The following is a 16,162-nucleotide window of genomic DNA, read 5'->3' on the forward strand; positions in this document are numbered from 1 at the left end:
CACAGCACGCATGCGCCACAACGACCGCACAGACATCTGGGAGCTGGAGTCCTGAGGAGCGGCCATGGTGCAGTCGTGCGCATGTGCAGAGCTGTAGCCACTGTTCGTACTGAAGTGTCCTGTGGTCATGATCGTGTCACATGTGAGAGAAAGTGGAGAAAGTGGAGAAAGTGGAGGCCGGGAAAGGGCGCAGTCAGCGGGCGGGGCGGGAACCGTCATGGCGGGAACCGTCAGGGCGCCGGGTCCTGGGTTATAGAGAAGAAAAATGGCCGGCTCTGTGTATGAGGGCGGAGGACAGAGTGCAGCCTGTACTGGGGAGCGCAGCATGCAGAGCATCTCCTTATATACAGGAGATACCCAGGTTATACCAGCTGTACATATATAATTATATACAGGAGATGCCCAGGTTACACCAGCTGTACATATATAATTATATATAGGAGATGCCCAGGTTACACCAGCTGTACATATATAATTATATATAGGAGATGCCCAGGTTATACCGGCTGTACATATATAATTATATATAGGAGATGCCCAGGTTATACCGGCTGTACATATATAATTATATACAGGAGATGCCCAGGTTATACCGGCTGTACATATATAATTATATACAGGAGATGCCCAGGTTATACCGGCTGTACATATATAATTATATACAGGAGATGCCCAGGTTATACCGGCTGTACATATATAATTATATACAGGAGATGCCCAGGTTATACCGGCTGTACATATATAATTATATACAGGAGATGCCCAGGTTATACCGGCTGTACATATATAATTATATACAGGAGATGCCCAGGTTATAACAGCTGTACATATATAATTATATACAGGAGATGCCCAGGTTATACCGGCTGTACACATATAATTATATATAGGAGATGCCCAGGTTATACCGGCTGTACATATATAATTATATACAGGAGATGCCCAGGTTATACCAGCTGCACATATATAATTATACACAGGAGATGCCCAGGTTATACCGGCTGTACATATATAATTATATATAGGAGATGCCCAGGTTATACCAGCTGTACGTATATAATTATATACAGGAGATGCCCAGGTTATACCGGCTGTACATATATAATTATATACAGGAGAGGCCCAGGTTATACCAGCTGCACATATATAATTATACACAGGAGATGCCCAGGTTATACCGGCTGTACATATATAATTATATATAGGAGATGCCCAGGTTATACCAGCTGTACGTATATAATTATATACAGGAGATGCCCAGGTTATACCGGCTGTACATATATAATTATATACAGGAGAGGCCCAGGTTATAGCAGCTGTACATATATAATTATATACAGGAGATGCCCAGGTTATACCAGCTATACATATATAATTATATACAGGAGATGCCCAGGTTATACCAGCTGTACATATATAATTATATACAGGAGATGTCCAGGTTATACCAGCTATACATATATAATTATATACAGGAGATGCCCAGGTTATACCGGCTGTACATATATAATTATATACAGGAGATGCCCAGGTTATACCGGCTGTACATATATAATTATATACAGGAGATGCCCAGGTTATACCGGCTGTACATATATAATTATATACAGGAGATGTCCAGGTTATACCGGCTGTACATATATAATTATATACAGGAGATGCCCGGGTTATACCAGCTGTACATATATAATTATATACAGGAGATGCCCAGGTTATACCGGCTGTACATATATAATTATATACAGGAGATGCCCAGGTTATACCGGCTGTACATATATAATTATATACAGGAGATGCCCAGGTTATACCGGCTGTACATATATCATTATATACAGGAGATGTCCAGGTTATACCAGCTGTACATATATAATTATATACAGGAGATGCCCAGGTTATACCGGCTGTACATATATAATTATATACAGGAGATGCCCGGGTTATACCAGCTGTACATATATAATTATATACAGGAGATGCCCAGGTTATACCGGCTGTACATATATAATTATATACAGGAGATGCCCAGGTTATACCGGCTGTACATATATAATTATATACAGGAGATGCCCAGGTTATACCGGCTGTACATATATAATTATATACAGGAGATGCCCAGGTTATACCGGCTGTACATATATCATTATATACAGGAGATGTCCAGGTTATACCGGCTGTACATATATAATTATATACAGGAGATGCCCAGGTTATACCGGCTGTACATATATAATTATATACAGGAGATACCCAGGTTATACCAGCTGTACATATATAATTATATATAGGAGATGCCCAGGTTATACCGGCTGTACATATATAATTATATACAGGAGATGCCCAGGTTATACCGGCTGTACATATATAATTATATACAGGAGATGCCCAGGTTATACCGGCTGTACATATATAATTATATACAGGAGATGCCCAGGTTATACCGGCTGTACATATATAATTATATACAGGAGATGCCCAGGTTATACCGGCTGTACATATATAATTATATACAGGAGATGTCCAGGTTATACCGGCTGTACATATATAATTATATACAGGAGATGCCCGGGTTATACCAGCTGTACATATATAATTATATACAGGAGATGCCCAGGTTATACCGGCTGTACATATATAATTATATACAGGAGATGCCCAGGTTATACCGGCTGTACATATATAATTATATACAGGAGATGCCCAGGTTATACCGGCTGTGCATATATAATTATATACAGGAGATGCCCAGGTTATACCGGCTGTACATATATAATTATATACAGGAGATGCCCAGGTTATACCGGCTGTACATATATAATTATATACAAGAGATGCCCAGGTTATACCGGCTGTACATATATAATTATATACAGGAGATGCCCAGGTTATACCGGCTGTACATATATAATTATATACAGGAGATGCCCAGGTTATACCGGCTGTACATATATAATTATATATAGGAGATGCCCAGGTTATACCGGCTGTACATATATAATTATATATAGGAGATGCCCAGGTTATACCGGCTGTACATATATAATTATATACAGGAGATGCCCAGGTTATACCGGCTGTACATATATAATTATATATAGGAGATGCCCAGGTTATACCGGCTGTACATATATAATTATATACAGGAGATGCCCAGGTTATACCGGCTGTACATATATAATTATATACAGGAGATGCCCAGGTTATACCGGCTGTACATATATAATTATATACAGGAGATGCCCAGGTTATACCGGCTGTACATATATAATTATATACAGGAGATGCCCAGGTTATACCGGCTGTACATATATAATTATATACAGGAGATGCCCAGGTTATACCGGCTGTACATATATAATTATATACAGGAGATGCCCAGGTTATACCGGCTGTACATATATAATTATATACAGGAGATGCCCAGGTTATACCGGCTGTACATATATAATTATATACAGGAGATGCCCAGGTTATACCGGCTGTACATATATAATTATATACAGGAGATGCCCAGGTTATACCGGCTGTACATATATAATTATATACAGGAGATGCCCAGGTTATACCGGCTGTACATATATAATTATATACAGGAGATGCCCAGGTTATACCGGCTGTACATATATAATTATATACAGGAGATGCCCAGGTTATACCGGCTGTACATATATAATTATATACAGGAGATGCCCAGGTTATACCGGCTGTACATATATAATTATATACAGGAGATGCCCAAGTTATACCGGCTGTACATATATAATTATATGCAGGAGATGCCCAGGTTATACCAGCTGTACATATATAATTATATGCAGGAGATGCCCAGGTTATACCAGCTGTACATATATAATTATATGCAGGAGATGCCCAGGTTATACCGGCTGTACATATATAATTATATGCAGGAGATGCCCAGGTTATACCAGCTATACATATATAATTATATGCAGGAGATATCCAGGTTATACCCGCTGTACATATATAATTATATACAGGAGATGCCCAGGTTATACCGGCTGTACATATATAATTATATACAGGAGATGCCCAGGTTATACCAGCTGTACATATATAATTATATACAGGAGATGCCCAGGTTATACCGGCTGTACATATATAATTATATACAGGAGATACCCAGGTTATACCGGCTGTACATATATAATTATATACAGGAGATGCCCAGGTTATACCAGCTGTACATATATATTTATACACAGGAGATGCCCAGGTTATACCAGCTGTACATATATAATTATATACAGGAGATGCCCAGGTTATACCAGCTGTACATATATAATTATATACAGGAGATGTCCAGGTTATACTAGCTGTACATATATAACTATATACAGGAGATGCCCAGGTTATACCGGCTGTACATATATAATTATATACAGGAGATGCCCAGGTTATACCGGCTGTACATATATAATTATATACAGGAGATGCCCAGGTTATACCGGCTGTACATATATAATTATATATAGGAGATGCCCAGGTTATACCAGCTGTACATATATAATTATATACAGGAGATGCCCAGGTTATACCGGCTGTACATATATAATTATATACAGGAGACGCCCAGGTTATACCGGCTGTACATATATAATTATATACAGGAGATGCCCAGGTTATACCGGCTGTACATATATAATTATATATATGAGATGCCCAGGTTATACCAGCTGTACATATATAATTATATAGAGGAGATGCCCAGGTTATACCAGCTGTACATATATAATTATATACAGGAGATGCCCAGGTTATACCAGTATAGCTGTTATTTGTACTTTATACACCAGGGGGCAGTACATGTGTCAGATTCTGACTTTCCTCTTCTCATCCTGCCCTGACAGCAGCTTTTTCTCTGGACTTTTGTTTTGCAGACTTTACTGTTGGGATTTGTGTCCATCATCTCCACGATCACAATGAAAATTCATCATCACTTCTATTAGTGCGAGGGGCAGGAAATACACATCTACAGCTCAGCTACATCAGGTCTTATCCTCCAGAGCTGCACTCACTATTCTCCAGTCACCTCCAGAGCTGCAGTTATCATTTACCTGGCTGTAATGGATACTCCGATGGCGCTGTGCTGCACTGCATTATGGGGGCTGCACTCTTCTTACCTGATTATTGCGCCTCTTGCTGCTTCCACTTAATGAAGATTAATTACGTTTGCATTATTGTGACACTCGGTGACTTGCGCTGATCGCAGCTTCTCCACTGTTATTGTTTGTTTTCCCTTTCCTAATCATGAAGAGCGAAGAACTAGAGCGGCGTTATCATTGGCAGCGGTGACTGGTTACTATAGTTCCCGGCAGCACATATGGGGTGGGCACAGGCATTACTAGTTGGGGAAATTCAGTGCATCTGCAGGTAACATGGAGGCGTCACTGACAGAGCAAAGTGCAGGCTGAAAGGAGAATCCCAGAGACCACTAGGGGGAGCACTGCAGACAGGATCTTGTCATGTATCTCTGTATACAGGGAGCTCCCCCTAGTGGTGACTGCAGACAGGATCTTGTCATGTATCTCTATACAGGGAGCTCCCCCTAGTGGTGACTGCAGACAGGATCTTATCATGTATCTCTGTATACAGGGAGCTCCCCCTAGTGGTGGCTGCAGACAGGATCTTGTCATGTATCTCTGTATACAGGGAGCTCCCCCTAGTGGTGGCTGCAGACAGGATCTTATCATGTATCTCTGTATACAGGGAGCTCCCCCTAGTGGTGGCTGCAGACAGGATCTTATCATGTATCTCTGTATACAGGGAGCTCACCCTAGTGGTGTCTGCAGACAGGATCTTATCATGTATCTCTGTATACAGGGAGCTCCCCCTAGTGGTGACTGCAGACAGGATCTTATCATGTATCTCTGTATACAGGGAGCTCCCCCTAGTGGTGACTGCAGACAGGATCTTATCATGTATCTCTGTATACAGGGAGCTCCCCCTAGTGGTGACTGCAGACAGGATCTTATCATGTATCTCTGTATACAGGGAGCTCCCCCTAGTGGTGACTGCAGACAGGATCTTATCATGTATCTCTGTATACAGGGAGCTCCCCCTAGTGGTGACTGCAGACAGGATCTTATCATGTATCTCTGTATACAGGGAGCTCCCCCTAGTGATGGCTGCAGACAGGATCTTATGTATCTCTGTATACAGGGAGCTCCCCCTAGTGGTGACTGCAGACAGGATCTTATCATGTATCTCTGTATACAGGGAGCTCCCCCTAGTGGTGACTGCAGACAGGATCTTATCATGTATCTCTGTATACAGGGAGCTCCCCCTAGTGGTGGCTGCAGACAGGATCTTATCAAGTATCTCTGTATACAGGGAGCTCCCCCTAGTGGTGACTGCAGACAGGATCTTATCATGTATCTCTGTATACAGGGAGCTCCCCCTAGTGGTGGCTGCAGACAGGATCTTATCATGTATCTCTGTATACAGGGAGCTCCCCCTAGTGGTGGCTGCAGACAGGATCTTATCATGTATCTCAGTATACAGGGAGCTCCCCCTAGTGGTGGCTGCAGGCAGAATCTTATCATGTATCTCAGTATACAGGGAGCTCCCCCTAGTGATGGCTGCAGACAGGATCTTATCATGTATCTCTGTATACAGGGAGCTCCCCCTAGTGGTGGCTGCAGACAGGATCTTATCATGTATCTCTGTATACAGGGAGCTCCCCCTAGTGGTGGCTGCAGACAGGATCTTATCATGTATCTCAGTATACAGGGAACTCCCCCTAGTGGTGGCTGCAGACAGGATCTTATCATGTATCTCTGTATACAGGGAGCTCCCCCTAGTGGTGACTGCAGACAGGATCTTATCATGTATCTCTGTATATGTAATTTTCACCATATTTCCATTTTTTTATAAATAAACACAAGTCATATAGAAGAAATGTTACCACTAACATGAAGTACAATGTGTCAGGAGAAAACAGTCTCAGAATCAGCGGGATCCATGGAAGCTCCAGAGTTATAACCTCATAAAGGGACAGTGGTCAGAATTGTAGTAATTGTCTCCGTCACTCAGGGGTTAATCGCGTCCTCGTCTGTGCAGCGATGGATCTGACCTCCCTCTTGTTGCAGACTGTGAAGGAGAACCTGAAATGATGAGGCCAAGTGTTCGCATCAGTGGAGGCCGCCATCGTCTGCCGGGCGCTGCAGGTTAGGGTGCAGCAGGGCGGCCGCGGGTGTGCGGTGATGGAGGAGACTCTGCATCTGGGGATCATGGGACTTGTAGTGTGATCTCCAGTCTCCCTCCCATCATTTCCTCCGTCGCACATCTGAGCCGTGAGTGTCGGGGCGGCCGCCATCTTTACAGTCCCCCAGCGATCAATCATTCACCGTGAAATCCTCGCTCTGCGATTGTTTGTAGACATTGTGCTCAGCGTTTCCATGTGCAGAGATTGATGAGCAGCTGTCATTATCTGCTCGCAGGGCGTGGGACCCTCTGTGTACCAACAGCCGTAACCACGGAGGCGCCGCCCGGGGAGCCGCAACTACTAGGGGATACCGACTTCTGAGCTGTGTATCTAATCCTATCCTGTGTGATACTGTCTGCTGGGCAGTGTATCTAATCCTCTCCTGTGTGATACTGACTGCTGAGCTGTGTATCTAATCCGATCCTGTGTGATACTGACTGCTGAGCTGTGTATCTAATCCGATCCTGTGTGATACTGTCTGCTGAGTCGTGTATCTAATCCTCTCCTGTGTGATACTGACTGCTGAGCTGTGTATCTAATCCTCTCCTGTGTGATACTGTCTGCTGAGCCTTGTATCTAATCCTCTCCTGTGTGATACTGACTGCTGAGCCGTGTATCTAATCCTCTCCTGTGTGATACTGACTGCTGAGCTGTGTATCTAATCCTATCCTGTGTGATACTGACTGCTGAGCCGTGTATCTAATCCTATCCTGTGTGATACTGACTGCTGAGCCTTGTATCTAATCCTCTCCTGTGTGATACTGACTGCTGAGCTGTGTATCTAATCCTATCCTGTATGATACTCTGCTGAGTCTTGTATCTAATCCTCTCCTGTGTGATACTGACTGCTGAGCTGTGTATCTAATCCTCTCCTGTGTGATACTGACTGCTGAGCCGTGTATCTAATCCTCTCCTGTGTGATACTGTCTGCTGGGCAGTGTATCTAATCCTCTCCTGTGGGATACTGTCTGCTGGGCAGTGTATCTAATCCTCTCCTGTGTGATACTGACTGCTGAGCTGTGTATCTAATCCTCTCCTGTGTGATACTGCCTGCTGAGCCGTGTATCTAATCCGATCCTGTGTGATACTGTCTGCTGAGTCGTGTATCTAATCCTCTCCTGTGTGATACTGACTGCTGAGCTGTGTATCTAATCCTCTCCTGTGTGATACTGTCTGCTGAGCCTTGTATCTAATCCTCTCCTGTGTGATACTGACTGCTGAGCCGTGTATCTAATCCTCTCCTGTGTGATACTGACTGCTGAGCCGTGTATCTAATCCTATCCTGTGTGATACTGACTGCTGAGCCTTGTATCTAATCCTCTCCTGTGTGATACTGACTGCTGAGCTGTGTATCTAATCCTATCCTGTATGATACCTGCTGAGTCTTGTATCTAATCCTATCCTGTGTGATACTGTCTGCTGAGCCGTGTATATAATCTTCTCCTGTGTGATACTGTCTGCTGAGCCATGTATCTAATCCCATCCTGTGTGATACTGACTGCTGAGCCGTGTATCTAATCCTCTACTGTGTGATACTGTCTGCTGAGCCGTGTATCTAATCCCATCCTGTGTGATACTGACTGCTGAGCCGTGTATCTAATCCTCTACTGTGTGATACTGTCTGCTGAGCCGTGTATCTAATCCTATCCTGTGTGATACTGTCTGCTGAGCCGTGTATCTAATCCTCTCCTGTGTGATACTGTCTGCTGAGCCGTGTATCTAATCCTCTCCTGTGTGATACTGACTGCTGAGTCGTGTATCTAATCCTCTCCTGTGTGATACTGACTGCTGAGCCGTGTATCTAATCCTATCCTGTGTGATACTGACTGCTGAGCCGTGTATCTAATCCTATCCTGTGTGATACTGTCTGCTGAGCCGTGTATCTAATCCTCTCCTGTGTGATACTGACTGCTGAGCCGTGTATCTAATCCCATCCTGTGTGATACTGACTGCTGAGCCGTGTATCTAATCCTCTACTGTGTGATACTGTCTGCTGAGCCGTGTATCTAATCCCATCCTGTGTGATACTGACTGCTGAGCCGTGTATCTAATCCTCTACTGTGTGATACTGTCTGCTGAGCCGTGTATCTAATCCTATCCTGTGTGATACTGTCTGCTGAGCCGTGTATCTAATCCTCTCCTGTGTGATACTGTCTGCTGAGCCGTGTATCTAATCCTCTCCTGTGTGATACTGACTGCTGAGTCGTGTATCTAATCCTCTCCTGTGTGATACTGACTGCTGAGCCGTGTATCTAATCCTATCCTGTGTGATACTGACTGCTGAGCCGTGTATCTAATCCTATCCTGTGTGATACTGTCTGCTGAGCCGTGTATCTAATCCTCTCCTGTGTGATACTGACTGCTGAGTCGTGTATCTAATCCTCTCCTGTGTGATACTGTCTGCTGAGCCGTGTATCTAATCCTCTCCTGTGTGATACTGACTGCTGAGTCGTGTATCTAATCCTCTCCTGTGTGATACTGACTGCTGAGCCGTGTATCTAATCCTATCCTGTGTGATACTGACTGCTGAGCCGTGTATCTAATCCTCTACTGTGTGATACTGTCTGCTGAGCCGTGTATCTAATCCTATCCTGTGTGATACTGTCTGCTGAGCCGTGTATCTAATCCTCTCCTGTGTGATACTGACTGCTGAGCTGTGTATCTAATCCTATCCTGTGTGATACTGACTGCTGAGCTGTGTATCTAATCCTATCCTGTGTGATACTGTCTGCTGAACTGTGTATCGTGACATTCATGATAACACCTTCAAGGTTCTAGCACTTTTCTGCAGTGCAACCTGGGCTTCATGTGTGGATGGATTGTGGTTTCTCTTCCCCTAGTGGTGCTGGCCGTCACACTGTGGCCGTCTCCGTGGTCGACCCTCTGAGGTCGTCTCTCTGAGGTCGTCGCTCTGTGGCCGTCCCTCTGTGGTCCTCGTCCCTCTGTGGTCGTCACTCTGTGGCCATTGCTCTGTGGTCTTTGCTCTGTCGTCGTCCCTCTGTGGTCGTCCCCCCTCTGTGGTACTCGCTCTGTGGTACTCGCTCTGTGGTTATCGTCCCTCTGTGGCCGTCGCTCTGTGGTCGTCGCTCTGTGGCTGTCCCTGTGGTCGTCGTCCCTCTGTGGTCGTCGCTCTGTGGCCCTTGCTCTGTGGCCGTCTTCCCTCTGTGGTCGTCGCTCTGTGGCCCTTGCTCTGTGGCCGTCGTCCCTCTGTGGTCGTCGCTCTGTGGTCTTCGCTTTGTGGTTGTCGCTCTGTGTCCGTCCCTCTGTGGTCGTCCTTCTGTGATCGTCGCTCTGTGGCCGTCACTCTGTGGTCTTCGCTCTGTGGTTCTCGCTCTGTGGTCCTCGCTCTGTGGCCGTCCCTCTGTGGTCCTTGCTCTGTGGCCGTCGACCCTCTGTGGTCGTTGCTCTGTGGCCGTCGCTCTTTGGTCGTCCCTCTGTGGTCGTCCCTCTGTGTTCATCGCTGTGGCCTTCGCTCTGTGGTCCTCGCTCTGTGACCGTCGCTCTGTGGTCCTTGCTCTGTGGCCGTCGTCCCTCTGTGGTCGTTGCTCTGTGGCCGTCGCTCTGTGGCCGTCCCTCTGTGGTCCTCGTCGCTCTGTGGCCGTCCCTCTATGGCCATCGCTCTGTGGCCATCGTTCTGTGGTCGTCGCTCTGTGGTCGTCGTCCCTTTGTGGTCCTCGCTCTGTGGTCGTCCCTCTGTGGTCCTCGCTCTGTGGCCACCCCTCTGTGGTCGTCCCTCTGTTGTCCTCGCTCTGTAGCCGACGCTCTGTGGCCGTCGCTCTGTGCCCGTCCCTCTGTTGTCCTCGCTCTGTGGTCGTCGTCCCTCTGTGGCTGTCGCTGTGGCCCTCGCTCTGTGGTCCTTGCTCTGTGGTCCTCGCTCTGTGGTCGTCGTCCCTCTGTGGCCGTCGCTCTGTGGCCCTCGCTCTGTGGCCGTCGCTCTGTAGCCGTCGCTCTGTGCTCCTCGCTCTGTGGCCGTCGCTCTGTGGTCGTCCCTCTGTGGTCGTCGCTCTGTAGCCGTCGCTCTGTGGCAGTCGCTCTTTGGCCGTCGCTCTGTGGCCGTCGCTCTGTGGCCGTCGCTCTGTGCTCCTCGCTCTGTGGTCGTCGCTCTGTGGTCCTCGCTCTGTGGTCGTCATCCCTCTGTGGCCGTCGCTCTGTGGCCCTCGCTCTGTGGCCGTCGCTCTGTAGCCGTCCCTCTGTGGCCGTCGCTCTGTGGCCCTCGCTCTGTGGCCGTCGCTCTGTAGCCGTCCCTCTGTGGCCGTCGCTCTGTGGCCCTCGCTCTGTGGCCGTCGCTCTGTGGCCGTCGCTCTGTAGCCGTCGCTCTGTGCTCCTCGCTCTGTGGTCGTCGCTCTGTGGTCGTCGTCCCTCTGTGGCCCTCGCTCTGTGGCCGTCGCTCTGTAGCCGTCCCTCTGTGGCCGTCGCTCTGTGGCCGTCGCTCTGTAGCCGTCCCTCTGTGGCCGTCGCTCTGTGGCCGTCCCTCTGTGGCCGTCGCTCTGTGGTCATCGTCCCTCTGGTCGTCGCTCTGTAGCCGTCGCTCTGTGGCCGTCGCTGTGGCTGTCCCTCTGTGGTCCTCGCTCTGTGGTCGTCACTCTCTGATCATCATCCTTTATGTCGGCGCCGGCTTTGAACTTTGTGACTTTTTTTTCTCGCTGACCTCTGACCCTTCCTTCACAGACTCTGCTGACAGTTTCCATAACACCTGTGCTCAGGTACCGGGGAGTCGCCATGGACCTGTTTGATGCTCGGCCCCATGGAAACCTGAGGTCTGCAGCTTTATAAGAGGAGACGGAGGAACGAGACCGCAGAGAAATCTCCACTCATCATGGCCGAACTCAAGAACATACCTAATGAACCAATGCCCATCGACATGGACAACCGGGACCCCAACAACATGAATGAGCACGTGCGGGTGAGTCCAGGGGTTCATATAGGCGGCGACATGTCTGGGGGTCCATCATGGACTAGTAAAGTTTTTTCTGTCGTTTGTTACAATCCTCTGTTGTGTCCTGGTGGTTCGTTACAATGTATCAGTCTGGACAATTTGTTGTGTCCTGATGGTTCGTTACAATGTATCAGTCCGGACAATTCTCGGTTCTGTCCTGATGGTTCTTTACAATGTATCAGTCCGGACAATTTGTTCTGTCGGTTCGTTACAATGTATCAGTCCGGACAATTCTTGGTTCTGTCCTGATGGTTCATTACAATGTATCAGTCCGGACAATTTGTTGTCGGTTCGTTACAATGTATCAGTCCGGACAATTCTCGGTTCTGTCCTGATGGTTCATCACAGTGTATCAGTCTGGACAATGGTGGAGCATCATCTGGTGTAATCATGGCCGCATGTGTGCACCGATCTGGTACTGATCGCGCAGTGTACATCAGTCGCTGCAGTGTAATTTCCGGTCAGTAAATCTTCGGTGGTCGTCCAGCGCCGTCTGTTAGTAAAGCTTTGGTGGTCGTCTAGTGCCGCCGATCAGTAAAGCTTTGGTGGTCCTCTAGTGCCGTCGGTCAGTAAAGCTTCGGTGGTCCTCTAGTGCCGTCGGTCAGTAAAGCTTCGGTGGTCCTCTAGTGCCGTCGGTCAGTAAAGCTTCGGTGGTCCTCTAGTGCCGTCGGTCAGTAAAGCTTCGGTGGTCCTCTAGTGCCGCCGGTCAGTAAAGCTTCGGTGGTCCTCTAGTGCCGTCGGTCAGTAAAGCTTCGGTGGTCCTCTAGTGCCGTCGGTCAGTAAAGCTTCGGTGGTCCTCTAGTGCCGTCGGTCAGTAAAGCTTCGGTGGTCCTCTAGTGCCGCCGGTCAGTAAAGCTTCGGTGGTCCTCTAGTGCCGCCGGTCAGTAAAGCTTCGGTGGTCGTCTAGTGCCGCCGATCAGTAAAGCTTCAGTGGTCCTCTAGTGCCGCCGGTCAGTAAAGCTTCGGTGGACGTCTAGTGCCGTCGGTCGGTAAAGCTTCGGTGGACGTCTAGTGCCGCTGGTCGGTAAAGCTTCGGTGGTCGTCTAGTGCCGTCGGTCAGTAAAGCTTCGGTGGTCCTCTAGTGCCGCCGGTCAGTAAAGCTTCGGTGGTCCTCTAGTGCCGTCGGTCAGTAAAGCTTCGGTGGTCCTCTAGTGCCGCCGGTCAGTAAAGCTTCGGTGGTCCTCTAGTGCCGCCGGTCAGTAAAGCTTCGGTGGTCGTCTAGTGCCACCGATCAGTAAAGCTTCGGTGGTCCTCTAGTGCCGTCGGTCAGTAAAGCTTCGGTGGACGTCTAGTGCCGTCGGTCGGTAAAGCTTCGGTGGACGTCTAGTGCCGCTGGTCGGTAAAGCTTCGGTGGTCCTCTAGTGCCGTCGGTCAGTAAAGCTTCGGTGGACGTCTAGTGCCGTCGGTCGGTAAAGCTTCGGTGGACGTCTAGTGCCGCTGGTCGGTAAAGCTTCGGTGGTCCTCTAGTGCCGTCGGTCAGTAAAGCTTCGGTGGACGTCTAGTGCCGTCGGTCGGTAAAGCTTCGGTGGACGTCTAGTGCCGCTGGTCGGTAAAGCTTCGGTGGTCCTCTAGTGCCGTCGGTCAGTAAAGCTTCGGTGGACGTCTAGTGCCGTCGGTCAGTAAAGCTTCGGTGGACGTCTAGTGCCGCCGGTCAGTAAAACTTCGGTGGTCGTGTAGTGCCGCTGGTCGGTAAAGCTTCGGTGGTCCTCTAGTGCCGCTGGTTGGTCCCCCTTAGTGGCAACGGTGTCACAGATTAGAGACATTTTCCACCTACTTGGATCTAAGCGACATCAGACTATAGAAATCTAAATGTGAAAGACCCAGAACCTCGCACTGCTGAGGGATCGTGACATTTGCATCTAGTCCAGACTGCTAGCACTGATACATTGTAACAAAGTATACGGACAGTAGAGACGTTTTGTGTTTGGTCTTCTACGCGATGAGTCTGATCGTAGCGATCGGGATCTGCCCGCAGGTTGATCGTACAATGTACAGCCGATCCGGCGTCAAGAGGCTGCGCGTAAAGGTCACAGGGAGATATTGGGGACCCCCGCTATGTAATATTGTCTCCGGCCCATATTGGGGGGGGGGGGTCGGCCGAGCATTGCAGGAACGTTCCATTCATGGAGCCTGTGTATTTGTTCTGTTCCTCCAGGTTCTCTTTGAAGACGCCTTCGCGGAGCCTGAGGGGTCTCACAGCATCCCGGGGGTCTGGGGAATGTCCTACAAGACCTTCGGAGGGGTGAAGAGTTGCTGCTACATTGTGCTGTCGGTGCTGTGCGGCTGCCCGCTGGCGTTCTGCTGGGCTCTGCAGTTCTCCTGCGTGCAGTGCTGCCACGTCTGGTGTATCGGCCCCTGTGTGAAGAGCTGGGACATGAACTTCTCGTGCCTGAAGAAGTTCTGGAGCTCCTGCGTCCACTGCTTGTGCGACCCATGCTACGAGGCCTGCGGCCTGTGCTTCAGCCTCATCCGCGTGCAGAACAAGAGCGGGTAGCCCGGGGCCACCCACCGACCACCACCTGCCCCAGACCGATGAGCCGCCCACCGACCACCACCTGCCCCAGACCGATGAGCCGCCCACCGACCACCACCTGCCCCAGACCGATGAGCCGCCCACCGACCACCACCTGCCCCAGACCGATGAGCCGCCCACCGACCACCACCTGCCCCAGACCGATGAGCCGACCAAACACCTGCCCCAGACCGATGAGCTGCCCACCGACCACCACCTGCCCCAGACCGATGAGCCGCCCACCGACCACCACCTGCCCCAGACTGATGAGCCGCCCACCGACCATCACCTGCCCCAGACCAATGAGCCGCCCACCGACCATCACCTGCCCCAGACCGATGAGCTGCAGCTCGGTAATAAAGAGGATTTCACATCAGACTCGTGTTATCGAATGCATCACAAGCCCCCAAATGTCCCGCTGCCCCCACCACTGAGACCACCCTCTCCACCTGCTCCGCAATGTCACGACTGCTCAGTACTTCACCTGTCAGGGCTGCAGCTTGTGCCCCGGAGCTGCTGCTCATTGTGATGACTGCAGGCCGTAACCATGAGCTGCCATATTGGAGCCGCCGGAGCAGAGATTCCTGAGCCCCCCACATATTAGATGGTGGTCAGATGATTGACATGTCGGCCGTCGGATTGTCTCCAGAACAACGTGATTGGCAAATCGTCATCCCCCGACCATCAGTCACCCGGCGCCCCCATATACAGTAGACCGAACCCTGGCATCAATATCCGCGGGGCCAACGTTAGTCTGATGTGTATGGGGGGCTATGATGTAAGGTTATAATAATGCCCCCCCCCCCCCAAAAAAAAAAAAAAAAAAAAAAGGCCATGTGACCTCACAATACAGAGGGCACCTCCTCTGCTGCTGCAGAAGCTCAAAACGAACAGGGCACCTCCTCTGCTGCCGCAGAACCTCACAACGCGCAGGGCACTCCTCAGCTGCTGCAGAACCTCACAACGCACAGGGTATCTCAGCTGATGCAGAACCTCACAATGCACATGGCACCTCCTCTGCTGCCGCAGAACCTTACAATACACAGGGCACCTCCTCAGCTGCTGCAGAACCTCACAAACGCACATCCTCTGCTGCTGCAGAACCTCACAACACTCATCTGCTGCAGAACCTCACAATGTACAGGGCACCTCCTCAGCTGCTGGAGATTGGGGGAATAAGATGATGACCCTGGAGGGGAGCAGAGACGAACCTGAGTCCCCCCACAAAATCAACGCTCAATATGGCCGTCACCAGGGAGACCACAGCCCTAATCACGGAGCACTGGGACCCCAACAACCTGAACGGAAACATCCGGGTGACCGAGAACAAGGGGGCACGAGACCGGGGAACATCTCTACTCGTTGTCCGTGAATAGGAACTTTCACGTCTGAAAACCTTTTTCTGACCACATACTGCTCCCAGCTGAGTGTTTGTTACAATGTATCACTGTGGATAACGCTCTGCGGGCTGAGCACAGCGGCACAAGTCTCC

At 49.2% G+C, this 16,162-nt stretch overlaps 1 protein-coding gene across 3 annotated transcripts; it reads left to right on the plus strand.

Annotated features, from left to right (window-relative positions):
• The first annotated feature begins 5 nt into the window (after positions 1–5).
• LOC143787889 (caveolin-3-like) lies at positions 6–15,475 on the plus strand. Of its 3 annotated transcripts, none has more exons than XM_077277030.1 (5): positions 6–142; positions 4,896–5,007; positions 7,107–7,184; positions 11,891–12,125; positions 14,314–15,475. In XM_077277030.1, exons 4-5 carry the CDS (start codon positions 12,039–12,041, stop codon positions 14,650–14,652), a joined length of 426 nt encoding a protein of 141 aa, XP_077133145.1. In that variant the 5' UTR covers positions 6–142; positions 4,896–5,007; positions 7,107–7,184; positions 11,891–12,038; the 3' UTR covers positions 14,653–15,475. The 3 variants fall into 3 exon arrangements, with proteins under 3 accessions (XP_077133145.1, XP_077133146.1, XP_077133147.1); XM_077277032.1 differs by lacking the exon at positions 6–142 and adding an exon at positions 221–361; XM_077277031.1 differs by lacking the exon at positions 7,107–7,184.
• The last annotated feature ends 687 nt before the right edge of the window (positions 15,476–16,162 follow it).

This window comes from Ranitomeya variabilis, chromosome 8, assembly GCF_051348905.1.
Source record: "Ranitomeya variabilis isolate aRanVar5 chromosome 8, aRanVar5.hap1, whole genome shotgun sequence".
In the NCBI taxonomy this organism is placed as follows: domain Eukaryota; kingdom Metazoa; phylum Chordata; class Amphibia; order Anura; family Dendrobatidae; genus Ranitomeya; species Ranitomeya variabilis.

What these genes read in the sequence shown, in the direction of transcription:
- LOC143787889 (XM_077277030.1), top strand. Translation starts at nt 12,039, where the DNA reads ATGGCCGAACTCAAGAACATACCTAATGAACCAATGCCCATCGACATG. An exon ending in ACATGAATGAGCACGTGCGG is followed by an intron (nt 12,126 to 14,313) that starts GTGAGTCCAGGG and finishes CTGTTCCTCCAG; the next exon opens with GTTCTCTTTGAAGACGCCTT.